The sequence below is a fragment of the Gopherus flavomarginatus genome, chromosome 11, assembly GCF_025201925.1.
Source record: "Gopherus flavomarginatus isolate rGopFla2 chromosome 11, rGopFla2.mat.asm, whole genome shotgun sequence".
Classification (NCBI taxonomy): Eukaryota; Metazoa; Chordata; order Testudines; family Testudinidae; genus Gopherus; species Gopherus flavomarginatus.
Window position 1 is genome coordinate 49,774,161 of NC_066627.1, and position 19,605 is coordinate 49,793,765.

General features: G+C 53.4%; 1 protein-coding gene across 4 annotated transcripts; it reads left to right on the top strand.

The window, feature by feature from the left end:
* The first annotated feature begins 2,096 nt into the window (after window positions 1-2,096).
* On the top strand, window positions 2,097-18,006 carry LOC127031481 (sodium-dependent lysophosphatidylcholine symporter 1-like). 4 transcript variants are annotated; one of them, XM_050918325.1, is made up of 14 exons: window positions 2,105-2,377; window positions 3,925-4,047; window positions 4,421-4,545; window positions 5,891-6,023; window positions 6,896-6,974; window positions 7,834-7,991; window positions 8,111-8,201; window positions 8,722-8,843; window positions 9,935-10,018; window positions 10,346-10,429; window positions 12,469-12,581; window positions 13,225-13,368; window positions 13,828-14,004; window positions 15,111-18,006. In XM_050918325.1, exons 1-14 carry the CDS (start codon window positions 2,291-2,293, stop codon window positions 15,151-15,153), a joined length of 1,563 nt encoding a protein of 520 aa, XP_050774282.1. In that variant the 5' UTR covers window positions 2,105-2,290; the 3' UTR covers window positions 15,154-18,006. The 4 variants fall into 4 exon arrangements, with proteins under 4 accessions (XP_050774285.1, XP_050774282.1, XP_050774284.1 ...); XM_050918326.1 differs by lacking the exon at window positions 2,105-2,377 and adding an exon at window positions 2,610-3,650; XM_050918328.1 differs by lacking the exon at window positions 13,225-13,368 and having other exon boundaries at window positions 2,097-2,377.
* Window positions 18,007-19,605: the final 1,599 nt, after the last annotated feature.

A 19,605-nucleotide genomic window follows, 5' to 3' on the forward strand; every position in this document is an offset into this window, starting at 1 on the left:
CCCCAAACGTGTCTGTAATCAACTGAGACCAAAACCAAGGCAAACGGGATCTCTGTAGCCTTTCTCTTGCTGCAGTAAGTTCTCCCTTGAACCCTCACCCTTGAACATTCACAGGGACACAGCCCCATGCTCTGAGTGTCCCTGCACCTCTGACTGCCAGCTGCTGGGATTAGACAAGGGGATGGATCACTCATTAATTGCACTGTTCTGTTTGTTCCCTCTGAAGCATCTGGCACTGGCCTCTGCTGGAAGACAGGCTACAGGGCTAGCTGGACCATTGGTCTGACCCAGTCTGGTTGTTCTTACATTTCCTTTGCATCAAATCTGGTTTGGGCAGCTTCCGGGCTTTGGTGCATGGCATCGTTAATCACCTGCAGCCCTGAGAGCTCCCACTAGCCCAGGTATGAAGGTATAATGGCAGAAGAAGGTTGGTGCCATTCCTTAAAATTGCTCACCCTGGCACAGCCCCTCAAGCCTGAGTGGGTTGCAGACATGACCTCCTGGGTCTGCATTACCTCTAGTGACCTCTGGCCTAGGCTTGATGTGAGCGTGAGTGGGGATACAACGAAAGGCCTTAGCAGGACCTGAATGGAGTAATAGCAAAGCTTTCCTCTACTACAGGGAATTGTGTGGCATTAGCCAGGCAGCGATGGACATAGCTGTGCTGCAGGCTTAATAGCACCTACACCCATGGTCCCCAACCTTTTCCGGGCGCCAGGCACTGGATGACGAGCCACCAAGGACCGTGGCCGGCGGACAAGCATCCGCTGAAATGTTGCCAAGAAGCGGCAACGTCAAGAGGCGTCGCCACCGAAAATCAGCGGCATTTTGGCAGCGACCCCTCTTGATGATGCTGCTTTTCAGCAGCATTTCAGCGGCGGCGCCTCTTGATGCTGCTGCTTTTCGGCGGACGCTTGTCCACCGGCCAGTACGTGAGCACACACACATGCCCTGGCAAGTGCCGTGGCGCCCGCGGGCACCCTGTTGGGGACCACTGACTTACACAAACTCCATTTTTATCGTGTACGGAAAAGGCAGCCTGCTGCACCCAGAAACCCCAGGAGAGTCAGAGGGGACAAGGACTGAGGGCCTGACTGCCAAAGGCTGTTTTGTGCCTCTCCAACTCGGGCAGTGTGTGCCTGGGGGGAGTTGTGGGTTGCAGGCAGGTGCACAATGATGCATTTGAAAAATCTGGCCCCTTGTGGATTTTTGTTTGGGATTCACAGTCTTTCCCTCCCTGCTGTGAGGTATAATAAAACTGCCTTCGGTATGCTGGTGGGAGTCGGAGTTGGCTGCAACTGCTTCGGCTGTGGTACTATATCAGTAATGCCTGTGATCCAGGACGTGAGTAAAATGGTGATGAAAAGACGTGCTTCTGAGTCAGTCATGGCACTGTTATTCGTGGAGCCTGGTGCCTCAGCCTGCAAAAACTCCAGATTTTGTAAATTAACCCACGCTGGAGGGGACTGGAAAGGGCTGATGATGATCCCTCACCTTTCAGTTCTACAGCAGGGTTCCTCAACCCACAGGGCACCAGGATGCTTCAAAGGGGCTAGTGGTGGCTCCTGTCCCCCAGGGCTGGCTGAGCTCACCCCCTTGGTCCAGGCACTGAAGCCACCAGGGTCCCAGCACCACTCAGCTTTGGCCCAGCCGTCATGATGACAGGAGTCTGGGTAGGCTGAATGTGAGCAGCTGCAACCCCATGAGCCAGATCGCGGCTCCACTCCTCCAAGTTTGGTCCAGTCAGGGGGGCCGGGGGGCAAACCTGAGCAGCGCCTCAACCCGGGAGCTTGCAACACCTGGAACGGATAGCCAACTCCAGCCACCCTGCTGCACAGGAGATGCCACTGTGGGGTGAGTGCTGGGTAGGACCCAGCCCTCTCCCCGGGTGCAGGACCACCCCCAGACCATTTCCTGGGCTGTGACACCCGATAAACATTTACAGACGAGTCCTGGGCCCCCAAAGGCTGAGAACCACTGACCTACAGCCACTCGCTGAGTGCTGCCTCCAGCCCTGGCCTGTTTCAGTGCAAAGCCGCCTCCTCCCCCTCCAAAGCGCGCACAGGGCGGCGTGGGACCTGAGCCAGGAGACTCCCCCGTGCCGCTCACTAGGCTCCTCCCCGGGGTGTGTGTGGTCAGTGGCGGTTCTGCCTCTGCCCGCTGAGAAGGCAGCTCAGCCCCTGCCTGGGCCGGGCTCTCCCGTTCCTCCCCCGTGCGCTGCTGGGGGTTGTTTTCCCCACTCAGGAGCGAGGCTCCCTTTGTCTGGAAGGGAGGCAGCGTGTTTGTAAACATGCTTCCAGACAGGCCGGGCCGTGCGCCGCTGCCCGGGTTAACCCACGCGGGAGGCAGCCCTGCGGCGAGTTCGAGCCGCGGCGAGGTAAGAGCAGCGGGCCATGGGCTTGGGGCCAGACTCTCACAGCCCAGTGCAATCTCGCTGGCTTGGGGAGCCAGGGGTATTTGAAGGGCCTCGGTCGTTTTTATGACTCAGCCTGAGAACACCCTGTGTACGAGAGGCGTTTATATTTGGTTGCTGGTGGCACTGAGCTATGCAGACGCTCAGATATCCCGAGACACGGGGGTGGGGGTTTAATATCGTTTGTTGGCTCAGCTTATGGTAATAGAGACACGCTTCTGACCTGCAGGGCTCGGACAGGGGCTCCCAGCAGCACGAGGTGGGACAGACTGGTTAGCATAAGTAGTTAGCGCCTGTTGCAAGGCAGCACTCAAGGAAGTGTGACCTGTCAACACCTCTGCAGGCCGCCGGGGGCCCTGAAAAGATGGGGAGGGAAGTACAAGGGGAGAGACACTTTTGCAAAACCAAGAGATTTTAAACATGGAGCTGCACTGGAAACTGTTATTTAAACAACTCAGCACTCCTTGCACTGCATGCTCTGCAGCCCTGGCAGCCGCGGACTTGTGCATGAGAGCCGCAAAGTGAAACTGTCTATAAACACAAGGGAGTCCCACTTCACTAGATCCTAGATCTTTGCTGCAAGCTCTGAAAATCAATAAATCTGTCTGCACTTAGCTGAATGATGGACTCTGTCATCAGCCTGTCTCCTTTCCCCTAAAATGTTCCCCTGCACCTTCTCCCTGATCTATAAAAACCCAGTGGACTCTGGACTTTATTCTGTCCCTGGATCAGATGCTGTGTGAAATTTGCACTTATGTGTTATCATGAAGCCTCAGCGGAAAAGCAAGAGCGAAAGGGTATTATCTGAACAGATCAGTGATTAACTGGTGCTTTAGGGCTAGATTCTGAGTGTGGTGCAGTGGAAATGTGGTGTTTTCGCAGACATACACCAGGGTACATGAGAGAATGAAGCCGTTAGTGTCTGTAACTTGGGAGATTCATGTCCACAAAGTACCGAAGCAGCTGATCCCAACAGCATACAGTCAAGGCAGAAGCCCGCTAACAATAGTCCCACCTGGGTGCACATGGGACAAGGAGTGAAAACGTGCAGGCTGGGAAGAGCAGGAATGGAAGTTGCATTAGTGTCTGAGACTCCTAGCAGAGTTGGGCATCTAGCCAACTAAACGCTGATACAGAAAAGTCCATCTAGCAGGAACGTACCTGGACGCTGCACAGGCCACAGATTGAAGCCCGAGGTGTACACATGGGTCCTTGCTCCCTGCTAGGCCGGAGCGTGGTGGGCGGGCTGCGGTCACATACTCAGGCCTGGAAGGAAGAAAGAGGAGAGCCTCATGTCACACCAATGCCTGGGGCTGCTTCAGATTGTGGATTCCTCAGCCCAAGTGACAGCTGCAGTGGCAGGGATCATGGGTAGGGGGAAAGCTGAGACTCTAGGCCGGGCTGGGAGGATATCCAGGGATGAGAAGAGCAACAGCAGAGCGCAAGGTCGCACACATCTTGGGCGCAGGTCAGTTTGCAGCAAGTGGGGCTCATTTGTTTCTTGGTTCCAGATGCAGCTGGCACCACTGCCGTTCTACAGGAAGCTCTGTTATGCCATAGGGGGTGCTCCCTACCAAATGACAGGAAATGCCCTCGGGTTCTTCTTCCAGATCTTCCTCCTGGACGTTGTGCAAGTGAGCGGCCGCTTTCTCGCTGGATGGTGGGGCTTGGAAGCAGAGCGACTCTGTACAGGAGTGTGCATGTGTGGGGCAGTCTGGGTGAAAGTGGGTCTTGCAGCTTGTTCTTAGAAAAAGACCTTGATGGTGCCCCACAGCTTAAAGTGCTATGATTTCATCAGGAGCCTTAGCTCCAAAGAGCTGCAGGAGGAGGGGGTGTGTGTGTGGGGCGGAGAGGTTTCCATGTCATTCCAGTTCCCAGAAAGAGAGCCTGGAATTCTGCCCAGAGCTGGCTGCTCCAGAGCCGAGTCATTCGGACTCTTTCCACCTTTGGCTGGGCTCTTGTTCAATTTCGTGCTGTGGCCTGATACAGCCGTTTGTCTCTCCCCAGTTGGAACCGTTCCATTCCTCTCTGATCCTCTTCCTTGGGCGAGCCTGGGACGCAGTTACAGACCCCGCTGTCGGCTTCCTGATCAGCAAGAGCCCCAGAAGGAGGCTTGGCAAGCTGATCCCATGGTGAGCACTGGGGGCTGAGGCAGAGCGGGCGTTGATTTGGCTTTGGAGGCCAGGCAAAGCCTCTGGCTCTGCGCTTAAAATGGGCAGTTTGAAAAGGGGGAGCACTGAAAAGAATCAGTCATCTTGTAACAATTGCAATTTCTGCAAGATTCACTAAATATTCAAGGTGCCTGGAGGTTTGCTCCCCAGTGGCTCTCATCTGCGTTCCGTGGAGCCCTCCAGACAATCCGCTAAGCTGTGGGAGGGGGGCAAGCTCTCCCATGAAGTGAGCAGCACAGTAAATATACAGAGGATTGCGGCTCTAATATTTAACCCCTGACCTTGCAGCTGGGTCCCTGTGGCTGGACCCCTGTCCCCATGGATCCCACTGCTGGAACAGAGCCTCGAATATTCGAGCCGGGCCTGTGATAAGCAGATCTGGGGCCAGCCCGGTACTGCTGCTGCCTATCTGGTTTTTCCTTGCTTTGAGCAAAGCTACCCTCCCCTGCTCACCCTGGGCCTGCAGAGGGTTGCCCCACCTTTCTAATCACACAAAACAGAACAGCCCTTTCCTGCTCGCTCCATTCCCCCCTTCCTCTGTTGCTCGCTCTCCCCCACCCTCACTCGCTTTCACCGGGCTGGGACAGGGGATTGGGGTGTAGGAGGGGGGTGAGGGCTCCAGCTGGGGATGCAGGCTCTGGGGTGGGGTCAGGGATGTGGGGTGTATCGGGGGCTCGGCTAGGGCAGGGGTTTGGGGTGGGGGAGACGGGCTCTGGGCTGGGGGTGCGGGCTCCAGGTGGGGCCAGAAATGAGGGGTTCAGGGTGCAGGAGAGAGCTCCGGGCTGGGGCAGGATGTTGGGGTGAGGGGGGAGTGAGGACCCTGGCTGGCCCCTAGGCGCATGGGCGGCCAGGGAGGCTCAGTGCGCTGCCCTTGTGCCTGCAGGCACCACCCGTAGCTCCCATTGGTCGCAGTTCCCAGCCAGTGGGAGCTGTGGAGCCGGCACTAGGAGCGGGGCAGCATGCGGAGCCTCCCTGGCTGCCCATGTGCCTAGGGGCCACAAGGACCTGGCAGCTGCTTCTGGGAGCCGCATGGAGCTAGGGCAGACAGGGAGTCTGCCTTAGCCCTGGGCCCCACTGCACCACTGACCGGACTTTTAACAGCCCGGTCAGTGGTGCCGACTGGAGCCGCCAGAGTCCCTTTTTGACTGGGTGTTCCGGTTGAAAAACGGATGCCTAGCAACCCTAATCCTGCAGCGGATGACCTGTGGAATGGCGAGCAGCAAAGGAGGCCAGTGCATGAGGCAGGAATAAACCCGACTCTCACTTTGCTTCGGTGCTTGTGTCGAATCATCTCTTGCCCCTGCAGGATTGTCTCCTCCACGCCGTTCGGGGTGGTCTTCTACTGCCTGGTCTGGTCCACCCCCTCAGACACCATGCCTGTCTCCCTCAAGTTCCTTTGGTACCTGACCATGTACTGCTTCTTCCAGACAAGCATGAGTGTAAGGACACAGTGCCTGTGGCTAAGCATGTCCGGAGCTGTTTTCACCTTGCTGCAGAGAACAGGCTAGGCAGGCTGCTTGTCCCGTTTTAAGCTGGACCATCCTGTTTCTAAACCGTTTGTCCCCTGCCTGGGACTGACACAAAGCCGGATGTGTTTGTTTCCCATATCACGGGTGAGGGATGCCATTCTGGAGCACGCTGTATGTGCGTGAGGTCATGCCAGCGGGGTGGGGTGGCATGTTCTTCAAAATGGTGCGCTCTGGGGGCATGACCTCACACGGAGTGTGCATGCAAGGTCACGTGAGCAGGGGCTGGGTCACCCAGGAATGCCAGGGGCCTGGCATGGCCTGCGAGTACCAGAATCTCTGCTATGCTGCAGGTGCCCGAGTGGCCCTTCGAGAACAGAAACTCAACCTATAGGGGAGCTCACAGCAGCCCCAGTGCCAAACTCTCCCAGCAGGGAGTGCTGTAGGGAATCCTATAAGACCACTGGCTCTGAGCAGAGCTCACAGCTGCTCTGGCCCCCGACTTTCCCAGCGGGGGTGCTGTAGGGCATGGTAGAGGGTAACTGGTTATGGTGGAGGTCAGTCTGTAGGGTGGGGTAGAGCTCACAGTTCTTCCCATCCCAGCTGTTCCCAGCAGGGGACGCTGTAGGGCACGGTATCTGGTTGGTTATATAGTGACCTCCTGAACCAGGGCCCTAGTTTTAGTTTTCACGTCTGTTCTCTGTGGTGGTAGCTCCTGCAAGGGGCTCACGTCACCACAGGTGTTCCCAGGAGGGGAGGAGGGTGTCTGCCCCAAGAGGGTGGGATGTGAGAGACAGAGGAGAAGCAGCTGAGTTGTCTGGTATCTGAGCTGTTTTTCTCCCCAGTGCTATCATGTGCCGTATTCCTCCCTGACCATGTTTCTGGGAGGGAATCAGCGAGACCGGGACTCGGCCACTGCCTACAGTAAGTGCCTCTGCCTGGATGCAGGGTTTCCTTCCCGGTCCCATGCCTGTGTGTTCTCTCCAGTGTGAGACTTCTTACTCCAGGCCAGAGAGCGTGTTGTCTCTGGATCTGGGTTTGTAATAGGGTCACACCGGGTGTGAATTTGACCTGATATGTTATAAAATGTAAAAAAAAAAATAAATAAAAAAAAATCCCCTACTTGGGATCCCCATGTTATTGTCGCCAAACAATAGCTGGGCTGCTGTGTTAACCAGGGATGCCCTGATGGCTTGGATCTCTCTCAGGGCACGTGACATCCCTAGAAGAAGTTCTTCTTCTGTTAAACCAGCCCATCCACGGCACAGGCAATATCACACGGCACGGGGTGTGCTTATCCTGAACACACACAGGCCTTGGGCTGGTTGCTGTAAAAAGTCTCTGTGTAGAAGCATTTATTAGACAAACAACTCCCATGGGGAACCAGGACTAGAGCCTAACCCCTCAGTTCCAAAAATTTAGGCCCTCTACCACTGGAGTGAAGGGGGAAATTTTAGAGCAGGCAGAAACAGTAGATCTCTTATCTGCTTTGTGAGCAGCCACCAGAGGGCAGTCTTACCCTTTCAGTAGGGTGACCAGATATCCTGATTTTATAGGGACAGTCACGATTTTGGGGTCTTTTTCTTTTATAGGTTCCTATTACCCCCCACCCCACTCCCGATTTTTCACATTTGCTGTCTGATCACCCTACCTTTCAGGCACACAAAGCCAATACATTAGTTTGCAAGGCACATGCTGACCTCCCTTTCCCTAGGGGATCTGCTCTGAGGCTTAGGCTACAAGGCTGACTGACCCCTCTCCCATCTGTCCTGGCTCTTGGCAGGAATGGGGGTGGAGGTGTTCAGCACGCTGGTCGGCTCGGGTATCCAGGGGCAGATAGTCGGCGGGTACCATGCCAGCATGATGAAAAGCTGCAGTGTGCCCAATGGGACTCTGTACAACAGCACCTTCCCGGGGCTCACTGACACCTTGGAGAACACAGTAAGCACCTGGCCGTCTGCTCCCTGCCCCTCTGCAGAGCTCTGGGTGGGAGAGCTCTGTCTGTGCTCCCTGCAGCCAGCACCTAGGTTGTGACGACTGCATCGGCTCTTGTCTTCCAGCGCAAGGCGTACGTGATCGCCTCCGTGGTCCTGGGCTCACTCTACTGCATGGCCTGCCTGATTCTCTTCCTTGGAGTGAAGGAGCAGCCTGGTTAGGTCACTTCTCTGGCTCCTTTTGCGATGGTTGGGAGGTGCCCTGTGGCCACGGCTCTGGGGGATGGGTGCAAGTCCTGCGGGGGAGGGAGTTGGGAATCTGCTGGCTGGGTGGGCTGTTGGGGGTAACAGTGCCTGGCCTGTGAGTGGGAAGGAGGCAGGTCGAGGGGCATGGTGCATGCTTCAGTCTCAAGATTTTCACCAGCCTGCAATGTCGTGGGAGTTGGTGGCTTGTTGCTTTCCAGCCTCCTCCACCATCCAGTTTGCATCAGCTCTGAGGAAGCTGCTTCCCTCGGCTGGGAAGGCAGAAGGAAAAATGAGACCGCAGTACGGCAAGGCCGGTCAGAACCCCGGTCAGGCTGGGAGGCCGGGCCAAACATGGCGAAGGCCTCATCAGTCGCGAGGCTGCCTGGGCTAGTGTTTGCGGCTCTCGGCTTGAACGCGTACAGTAATCACCATCATCCCCGTGGGGCAGGGCTGGGGGTGACTCTGCTGCAATTCCCTTCTCACCCCTTCAGGGCCCCTCAGTCCCTTGGGAAAGACCCAGCTGCCCTTCTTTCACAGCCTGCGAATAATCCTGGGACATCTGCCCTATGTCTGGCTGCTCGGTGGCTTCCTCTTCATGTCCCTGGCCTTCCAGGTACGATCACAGCCCTGGCTGGCGTGGAGAGGGGTGATTGCAGCGTGGGCAGCAGCTGGGCTCTTTCCGCAAGTCCTGGGGCAAAAGTATCTGAACAAGGAGGAGAAGCAGGTCCCCGAGGTGTAGAGGGATGGTGGGGGACTGGCAGCTTGAAATACACGAGCTGTGGGGGAAAAGGCAAGGAGGGACCTGCACAGACTCCCGGGGATTTCACCACCCTATTGGGCAGGCTGTGCCCAGCCCCTGGCTCTACCTTTCCCATCCCTGCCCACCAATACAGTCCCCCATTGCAGCAGCCCCTGCTGTGGGACTGTGGTGATAAGACCCCCGACGGGGTCAATAGGCCAGGAGGGATCCTGTGCAGAGCCTTTAACTCTAGGGTGCGGGTTCAAATCCATCCTAGGTCTGCAGTGATTGACAGTTGTTCCTGCTCGACACTGTTAGGTGGCCTCTTGATCATCATGAGTCCCGTATTCTCTTGTCAGATTCCCCAAGGATGAGTGTTGGTATCCTAGAAACCACCTCACCTACCTCTAGCCGGCAGCCTCGGCAGAGAGACCAAGGAGTGAATGGACAAAGAGAATGAACACCCCCTTATTGTGAGGAGGGGGTCTATCCAGAGCACATTGGCAGGCGCTATGGGGGCGTTTGCTCCATTGATGCCCATGATGTGCCTGATCCATGAGCAAAGAGAGAATTTGGGTCTATGGGGCGGCTGATCTGACTCTTTTCACCAGCACAGAACTCACAGGAGCTTTTGTGGCTTTAAAATTAAAATAAAATGAAAAAGCCCCCGAGAGGCAGGTGGGAGATGAAGGCCTGGTGATACGAAGTGCAGGTGTGGGACCCAGCCAGTGACTCACTGGCTGAGAACTGCATTTGACAGGTGGGTTCTGAGATCCTTGGAAAAATGGATGGGGAGTCAGCAGCGTGTGTATGGGTGGGGGGAGGCAGAACAGGCATCTCCAGCCAGCTGGTGAGGAGCAGCAAAGAACCCTCTGACCTCTCAGCTTGCTACGCTGCAGGCTCCTTCGGGGCTGGACAGCAGGCCCAGGAGCTAAGCGCTGAGCATCTGTATGTTCCCTTCCCAGATCGCTCAGGGGATCTTTGCCTTTTTCTGCACGCATGCTGCTGGTCTGGCTGGCAGGTTCCAGCATTTGGTGCTCATCATGCTGGTACGTTTACACAGTGGAACCCGTCTCCCCTCATAGTCCCACTCTCTGATGCCAATGGTGCCCCATAGCGTACTCAAGGGAGGGGTCAAACCCCCACCTATTCAGGGCCCCTCCCACTCTTTCACCTCGCATGACAGAGGTTGATCTGAAGCCCCCAGTGTGGGCAGGGCAGGGAAAGGGGATAACGGTGCCCTAGGCTGGTCTGATGGATTTCAGTATCTTTGCTGCCCGTGTCCCCCATGCCATAACATGGATGTCTCTGGGGGAATGCTCTGAGGGTCCTGGAAGGCCTTGCTGAGTCTCCTGCTGTGGCTCTTTCTCCCACAGGTTGTGGCTTCCCTCTCCATTCCCTTCTGGCAGTGGTTCCTGGTGCGTTTTGGGAAAAAAACAGCTGTGTTCGTGGGCCTATCAGTGAGTTTCCTTTTCCCTCTGGCTTTAAATAGATATTTAAACTGAAATTCCTCCAGCACTTCTGCCCTGCACCCCGCAGCGCCTCCTTCTGGAAGAGGCTGGGACTGGGCACCCTGCCCCCCGTCAGCCCTCCTACCCTGCTCCCTACAGCACCTGCTGCAGGGAGGGGCTGGCACTGGAGTAACTGAAAGCCCCTCCCCTGCCCACCTGTGCCGTTCCTTGCAGGGACCCCTGCTGCATGTGGCCCCCACCGGGGTAGCAATGAGCACGTCCATAAGCAGTTCTGCCCCATTCCCTGGAGTGTCTCCTGCTGAACAGAGCTGGCTCTGGAGCCTCTGTGAGCCCTTCCTCTTTAGACCCCTGCCCCCCCGCTGTGGAACACATGCCCACGGGGAAGGCGAAAGTCTGACCCAGCACCCTTACACGAGACTCCCAGCAAACACCCCAGCGCAGCCACTTCCAGGACGCGGTGGGTTCGCTGGCACCAGCAGCACCCCGGAGGGCTTGCTGAAAATGTCACCGGGCTGAAAAGCCTCCTGGGCTAATCACACAGGCTCAGCTCAGTGCAGAGAGAGCAGAGAACGTGCAGCATGTAGATGCCCAGTCTGCTCTGCTGTGATCCCTCTGCTACCCATGCTCAGCTTTGTGTAAAACTGATCGGCCACAGCCCAGGCAGGGACCAGTATAGTGACTGCAGCATGATTCCCTTCCCCTCCCCCATACTGCTCTGGAGTCTCACAGGGCTGTTTGTTCCCTGTCCTTAATACCCAGGGAGAGTAAGAAGAGTTGATTAATGCTTTGCATTCCCCTAGAGCAGTGGTGGGCAACCTGTGGCCCGTGAGCCAGCACTTCCTTGCAGCCCGCAGTGCTCATTGGCCGGGAACGGCGAACCGCGGCCACTGGGAGCTGCAGGTGGCTGTGCCTGTGGACAGTCAATGTAAACAAACTGTCTTGCGTCCGCCAGCGGATTACCCTGATGGGCCAAGTGCGGCCCATGGGCTGCAAGTTGGTCATCACCTCCCTAGAGCCTTCCACCCCTCAGGTTAATTAACCTGTCCTCCTGCCAGCCCATGCAATGGGTACAGCTGAGGCACAGGGAGGTGAAGGAATGGACGTGGGACTGTGCAGGGAGTTTTCCCAGGGAGGTCGGGGTTTGCTGAGGACACCCCAAACCTCACAAGATCAAGCCCTAGGGGTCTGTGTCCACACCTGCAGTCAGTGTCAATGAGAGCTGGGGTGCTCCCTTAGGGCTGCATCTACTGTGCTGAGCTCTGCTCTAAGCCTGGCCCCCATTGTGGGTGCTCATCTCTAGGGGCCACGTTTACAAAGGGACTCAGGTACCTGACGATGCAGACAGGCACCTAACGAGATTTTATAAAAGCACCTCGGCAGGTTATGTGCCTGACTCCCATTGACAGTCAGGGGAGTCAGGCACCCAACCTGCTTAGGTGCTTTTGTAAAATCCCACTGGGGTGACTATCTGCATCTTTAGGCACCTAAATCCCTTTGTAAATCTGGATCTAGGTCATGTAGTGAGAATGGCAGAGCCAGAACCCAGGAATCCAGACGCCCAGTTTGACCACGGCACCATGCTCCCTTCTACACTGGAATCGTACTTGATTTCCACTCCTGTGGGCGTTCCTATGACACTCATGATTTCTAGTAATTAATGCAGCATTATGTTATCATCTGTGGAGCTCCGTCCGTGCTCTCAGGGGGCTGCACAGACCACAGGAAGGAGACATGCAGTCTCTGCCCCGAGGAGCTTCCATAGAGTAGTAGACTATAGAGGGGGCACTGAAATATCAGAAATAGTCTCATGTCCAAGTGTTGAGGCAGAGTTGCTACTGGACTTGCAGGCCTCTGATGCAGGCAGCTCTGGTGGGAGAAGTGAGGTTTAGTCCATAGTAGGTATTTGTGAGCCGAGGAGGTGTTTGCATGGAGACAGTGAGGAGCACGGTCTTTGGGTCCTAGGGCGTGAGGACCACACGCATGCTGAGCAAAGGGAGCATAAGCGCTTTTCTCTCTCTCGGCTGTAGTTAATTATCCCTGCCCTCATCGTTATCACCCTAGTGAGACACAACTTCCTGCTCTTCGTCTTCATGGTGATATTAGCGGGATGCAGCATGGCTGTCCTCTACTTGTTACCCTGGTGAGTGGAGCGGTTCTCCAAGCCACGGCTGGGGCTGCTCATTCCTGGACCGTTAAAGGGCTTGGTTGGTAGGAGGAACAAACTGAATGCAGAGGAGGGAGAGTTTGTTGGGAAGCCTGGTTGATAAAGGCCTAGACGTGGGTGCGTTCATCTGCATGGCTAAATTCCAGAGCAAAGGGGGATGGGCACATTTGTCGTGGGGGTGAGTGGCATTAGACTGGGAGGTTTGTGTGTCACTGAGTGATTGTACAGCACTGGCATTGCATCAGTCTGCAAACAGTGTAAACGCCGAGTTAGCTGCACACGTGGCCCTGCTTTAAATTTTGCAAAACACTTACCTTCTCTCTGCCTCCTGCAAAATAGCATCCAAGGCCAATGTCCAGATTCATGCAAATATGTGCACACATTTGCATGCCTAATTTGCACATGCAGGTAGAGCAATTGCTCAGCTTAGGCACATAAGTGCACATGCAGTCTTGAAAACCTGGGTCCTACTGTGTTTTTTCCCCAAATCATAGTCCAAAGCTCTGGCCAGTGCTGGAGGGCTGCAGTGTCAAAACCCGGCAATGGCTAACAAGAGAGAACCAGGGCAGGCAGCAGTGTTGGGTTTGACTAGCACCTTTACCGGGCTTTTCATCCCCAGGTCCATGCTACCAGATGCAGTGGATGATTTCAGGCTGAAGAACCCGAACTATCTAAACCTGGAAGCTTTTTTCTACTCGTTCTATGTTTTCTTCAACAAGTTTGCAGGAGGACTCTCCTTGGGGATATCAACAATGAGCCTACAGTAGGCCTCAAAATCTACTTTCTATTTTTCACTGGGTTCACAGGTACCCCATGGGAGAGGCTGGAACAGGAACCGCTGGGAGCTCCCCATGGCCAGCATTCTACACCATTCCCCACAGCACCTCCTGCTGGGGGTGGCTGGAACTGGACTAGCTGGGAGCTCCACAAGGCCAGCTCTCCTATGCCATTCCCCACAGCACCTCCTGCTGGGGGTGGCTGGAACTGGACTAGCTGGGAGTGTCCCATGGCCAGCTCTCCTATGCCATTCCCCACAGCACTTCCTGCTTAACCTGCAAGTGAAGTTGCTGTTTGCTCCTTTCCAGTTCTCTGCCGTGACTGTGGTGTGTGTAAGCGTTGCCATTGCCAGCACTCTGCCCAGGGGCTCCTGTTTCTAGGGGAAACGAAGGCCAGTGTTTCCATGGCTGAAAGCTGGTGCTTTTTTTATTGTGCTTCTCTTCAGTTTTGCAGGTTACAGAGCCAGTGACTGCACACACAACCCCTCTGTCATCCTCACGCTGCAGATACTCATGGCCCCTGTCCCAATAACCCTGCTGCTCATTGCCATGGCCATATTATGCTTCTACCCCATTGATGAGGAGAGGAGGAAACAGATGAGGGTGGAGATGGAGGCAGCTAGGTAAGTGCAGTGCCCTCTGAGGAGAGTTTTCTGTGTTCTGCAGTTCTTTGGTTCGAGCCTCCATGCTGGAACTGCCTAATATGCCTAGCACAGGTCTCCATCACAAAGGAGATGGCTGACTTGGAGGGACTCCCCGGCATGAGTATATTATAGCCACTCAACTCAACTCAGATCTCAATCCACACTCAATGGCAACCAGCCAGCAAATCCTTCTACACCTTTTCCTAGTTAGGAGAGGCTGGGACTGGGAGAGCTGGGGCTCCCCTATAGTCTGCTCTCCTACACCACTCCCCGTAGTGAATCCTGCCGTGGAGCCAGGATTACTGTCTTTATTCAGGCCAGGTCGACACTACCGCTTACTTCGGTAGAATTTACGCCACCCATGGGGTGTGCATAAGCCACCCCCCTGAGCGATGTAAGTTACACTGACCTAAGTACTGGTGTGGACAGGAGTGTGGCAGTGGGAGAGCTTCTCCTACTGACATAGTCACTGCCTCACCTGGAGGCAGATTGATGATGACAACGGGAGAGCTCTTGCCCGTCAGCATACAGCATCTTCACCAGACACATGACAATGGTGCAGCTATGCCCATGCAGTGCCTCTAGTGTAGCCCTCATACTTTTTCCAGCATACTGGGGTTTTTAAAGTTCTTTATACAATGCTATGCCACCAGTGCCAGGGTCTGCTGCAGGATGTCAGCTTGGGGGCCCCCTGAATTGGGAAGCTTCAGGAAGTATAACATGGCTGGCCAGCAGTGATGGCTCTGTCAGATGTCTCCTCTGCACTCTGTACATTGAGAGGGGGGTGACCAGAACAATACCCCCCATTTGCTAGCAGGCAGTGCTGCCTCAAGAACTATTGGAGATATGGGTCCTGAAATGTGTGTCTGAGTCTGAGTGATTGTAACCTCGGCTCCCTTTTGTCCCCATGCCTAGATGTTTGGGGAGAAAAGGAGAATTTGATAGGAAATAAACCAGTTTATGGCCAGGGCGCTCCATGTTGATGCACTGGGACTGGGTCTGGGACCAAGCACTGCATCCTCCCTCTCACTCTTCAATGTGGATTTTCAGTTGGACTTCATATTCATTTCTGTTCTTTTTCACAGTCATTGGGTAAAGAATGAAAACCCAGGGGAAACTAAACCTTAAGCCAATGTCGGGAAATTCACTTGGAAAGAATCCAGTATTGCTACATGGCCATGAGGATGCATCAGTGTAATTGAAAGGCTCAGCTGCCTGCTGTTGCTGATTTTCCCCATCACAAAGGACACAGCTCTGCTTACTGCCTTTCCCTGTGCCAGCCCAGCCCTGCAGTGCTTCTGCAGTGAGGCCAGCAGAGCTGACGTGACCCCAAAGCACTGTGTGCTGCATGGCTTAGCTTTTGCTTTTCTGGCTGCTCTGGCACACTCAAAACAGGACCACAGGGTGGGGGAGATGTGGAGAGAAAAGAGAGAGTTTCTCTTTCGAAGATCAGGATCATTAGTACCGAGAGCTAAGTTTTGGGGGAGATACAATTTTTTTGGAAGGGTGTTGTATGCATGATATATTTCTAGGTCATCAAACTGGCAAGATGAAGTCTCCTACACTGTACTAACCCACCCATCTCATTAGGAACAAAGGAATTGTCACACCAGAACAGACAGATGGTCCAGCTCATCCAGGATCCTGTCTCTGATAGTGGAATGATCAATGCTGGCTGCTTCAGAGGAAGGTGTGAAACACCTCCTTAATGATCCTGACTGAGTAATACTGTACCTGTGAGGAGATGAGGGAGGAAGGGTCCTTTTGACCCCATGTGGTGATCAGTTCCTGCCTTGCAGCATGAAGATTTACTTCTGTCAGGTTCCTCGGTAAAGGTAGGCAGGACTAGTGGCAAGAGCTTGGGATCCCAAAACTGAAGCCAGGGATCAGAGTCAGTATCAGAGTCAATAGTCAAGCCAAGGGTCTAGCCAGAGTCAGAAATCATGTCCAAGGTCAATATCAGGCATCAGGGTCTGTGTTGGGTTTCCAGGGGTTGATTAGGAGTCAGAATCAGAGTCAGAGCAAGATCAGTGCCAGGAGTTCAGAAGTACGGTAGCTAGCTAGGAATCCACATTGTTGCCTGGACACTTCCTAGTACGCCCCATGGGAGTCTCTATGGTCAAAGAACCAATCAGGGATCCCTAGACCACTGTCAGTCAGATCACCTGGGGTGGAATTTCCTCTGCAGGTTGTAGGTCACAGGGAGTGGCCCAGGTGAGTGTAGGGATGTTGGTTGCCTTGTAGCCCTGCGCAGGCCTGGGATTACAACCTCCCCCATGCAGAGCAGCTGACTCACTATTCTCCAACCAGAATGCCAAGCCAAAGGGGACTGCTGAATTCAGCCACTTGGAACTGTGGGTTAGATACAGTGTAGGTAGTCACTCTGAAACGCTGTAACATGGGTACCAGGTCTGAGGTATTACTGCTGGTTAGTGACAGGGCTGAAGGAAGCACGGTAGATGTAGGCTGTGAGGCTTGGGAGGGGTAAGGAAAAGTGGTTCACTGCCTGTTGTCAATGGCTAAGCACCTGCCTTCATCATCTATCACAGAGAAAGCTACAGTATTTTGCTCACCTGCTGGCATGACGCTGTTCCTGGAGAGTGGCCAGTAGGATGATCCTAGTTCACCTTGTTTCCCAGAGGCTTGGTCCCCTGTGTTTTTAAAGACAGAATCTATTAATCTACAGAAAGATACCAAAGTTCAAGTTTAGAAACTCAAAAGAAAAGCACATGCCCAAAAGGAGAAGTATACACACCACACGACCTCTAGTATCACTATTTCCAAAACCAACCATGGTTCCCTGCCTTGGGTTCATTAGCAGGCAGTTCAGCTAGTTATCAATCAGATGACTTTTTCTGTGAAAGGGGTCGCAGGAACGGATTAAGCTACCTGCAATCTTGCTTTCTTAGGGGTTTATTGCAAGGTCTGCCCTGTGCCTGCCAACTGCAGGGGTGTCAGATTCACTCAATGGAAACAGCTGAATTGCACTTTTTAATAGTTTCTAGAACAGCTCTACAAAATCAGCATCTTGTACAACCTTCAGCACACTGCAAATCTCCCACCGCACAAAGATCAAGGGTTGGCTCTGGCCCTCTGTTGTGACTAAAATTTCAGTAAGTAAAATTTAATTGCCTTTGGCATCATGCATTAGCTTGTTATTTTTCAGGCCAGTGCTATTTCTGCCTTTTCTTTAAACCAGTGGTTCTCAACCCACAGGCGGCCCAATCAGCACACAGCTGCGGCCCATGTGACATCATCAGGGCCATACAGGTAGAATATATATATAGTATGGACGCAGCAAGCATAACACACAGAGAGCTGCATATGAGGCAGACAATTGTAAATAGGTTGAGAACCACTGCTTTAAACATTTGAGCTTGCAGCTACCCAATCTGCACACACAATGGCAGTATTTGTGCAAATTAGCCCCCAGTTTTGCACCCACTTTATTTGAAAATCTGGTGCTTAGAGTGGCATCACGAGGCTTAAGAGTTAACCACACTTCGCAGTGAATGGGGAAGATCTCATCTCAGAGCTGTAGCAGGATGTCTGCAGATAGCCTGGCAGGAAAGCAACATTATATCAGTTACGCGCAGATCACATTTACTTTGTCACCAGGGCCAGAAATGTAATTCAGGAAGGCTGGTCTGGGTGTTTTGAACCTAGTGGGCTATGGCCCATTGCTTCCCATTCAACATTGTTGTCCATGTATTTTGATGGCCTTTGTGTGCCAAGAAATGAAACGTGATTAGTTCTCATGCTAAAAGTCGTATGGTTGATAAGAACTGTGTTCAGATGCATTTGCAATTGCTATATCGCATCATTCAGGTTGGGAAGGATGTGTATTGTGCTGCACCATCCTTTCAGGTGGATTTGTATTTGTACATTTGTATTTTCTGATGTCAGTATTTTTCAACTGTTTTTTTTAATTATAAACTCAAAGGTAGATTTTGAAAAATATTAAACCAGTGCAAACATTAATGTTGTGTCCCCTTGGCATTTCTTGCTTTGCAAGCAGGAGAAGGCCTCCCTTCACGGCTCTCCCTGCATATCAGCCAGCTTGGTGGGGAATTGTTCAAGGAGAATCAGCTTGTTTTGCAGGTTGTAAAGTTTCACCATGAACTGAGATGCTAGAAGCTGACACCTCATTCTGTTCCCTGCTGAGTGCAGACCTCACTGTGGTGTCACCAAGGCTGACCACTGAGGTCTTCCAGCTCATCTCTCTGTCTCAGGCAACCCTTGCTATACATCCTTCCCCATTAAGAAAGTTCTGTTAAAGAGATCCTGGAAATCATGTGGGCATTGCAGGTGTCCAGTCCACTGTTCAGTAAGGAACAAGATGAGAACACCAAGCTCAAGGGGGATTTGAATCTGGGTCTTCAGAAGTGACCGACTAACCCACCAAGCTTTCTACAACAGTTAACGGGGAACCACGGACCTAATGTAGCTCTTTATTTTTCTTCTGAGCTTTATGTCTTGAACCAGTATTTTCTAACATAGCCTTGTGGTGGAATGTACACGCCTTCACATGCAGTCTGCCAGGGAAAGGATTATGGCAGGGCTAGGGGGTGACTGGGCATACTTGAAATGGCTACAGCTATAAAGAGGGCTTGGCTACACTCGAAACTCCAAAGCGCTGTCATGGGAGCGCTCCCGCGGCAGCGCTTTGAAGTGTGAGTGTGGTCACGGCGCAGGTACTCCACCTCCTCAAAGGGATTAGCTTGCAGCGCTGGGGCACTGTTTACACTGGCGCTTTACAGCGCTGTAACTTGCGCTCGGGGTGTGTTTTTTCACACCCCTAAGTGAGAAAGTTGCAGCGCTGTAAAGCACCAGTGTAGCCAAGGCCAAAGACTTGTCTCAAAGCTGGGAGGAGCTCTAGTTAGGGATAGGATGTTTCTCCGGAGAGCACAGCAGAGATGCTGACAAAGTGTTTGGCCAGAAGAGCAGTTGGATCCAAGAAAGTACAGGAGGTCCTTTGTTAGAGCTTAGACTGTATGTGGGGAAGTTTAACTGGGCAAAGCCATTTTCCCGGGGCTCAGTGTTTGAGCTGGAAGAAGCTAGTTCTGATACTTCTAGGAGCCACTAAACACCTTTGCTATGTCCTGACCCAGCAGGGTAGATGGGACATGGAGAAAAGTGACTGAGCAGTCTGCTGTGAGGCCAGAGTGGTGCCGAGAGCTCTGAGGGGCGCCTGAGGAAGTGTAGGGTAATCGCTGGTTGGAGTTATTGACAAGCTTTCAGCTTCACTTCTGCCAGTACACTGTGATGGAAACCGGGGGCGTCAGCAGATGCCATTTTACTTTTCTAAGGATAATCTGTGGTACATTGGTGGCACCAGTCTTCGCCAGGCACTTATTAACACACTACTGATAATGCTATTACATGAGATATAATCTCGCCTACTACTAGTGATAGACTCATAGACTTTAAGGTCAGAAGGGACCATTATGATAATCTAGTCTGACCTCCTGCACAATGCAGGCCACAGAATCTCACCCATCCACTTCAATAACAAACCCCTAACCTATGTCTGAGTTATTGAAGTCCTCAAATTGTGGTTTGAAGACCTCAAGCTGCAGA

Bases quoted from the DNA above. Each gene is read 5' to 3' on its own strand.
- LOC127031481 (XM_050918325.1), top strand. From the start codon at position 2,291: ATGCTTCCAGACAGGCCGGGCCGTGCGCCGCTGCCCGGGTTAACCCAC. The intron at 4,048-4,420 runs GTGAGCGGCCGC...GTCTCTCCCCAG, and splicing joins TCCTCCTGGACGTTGTGCAA to TTGGAACCGTTCCATTCCTC. The intron at 10,019-10,345 runs GTACGTTTACAC...TTTCTCCCACAG, and splicing joins ATTTGGTGCTCATCATGCTG to GTTGTGGCTTCCCTCTCCAT.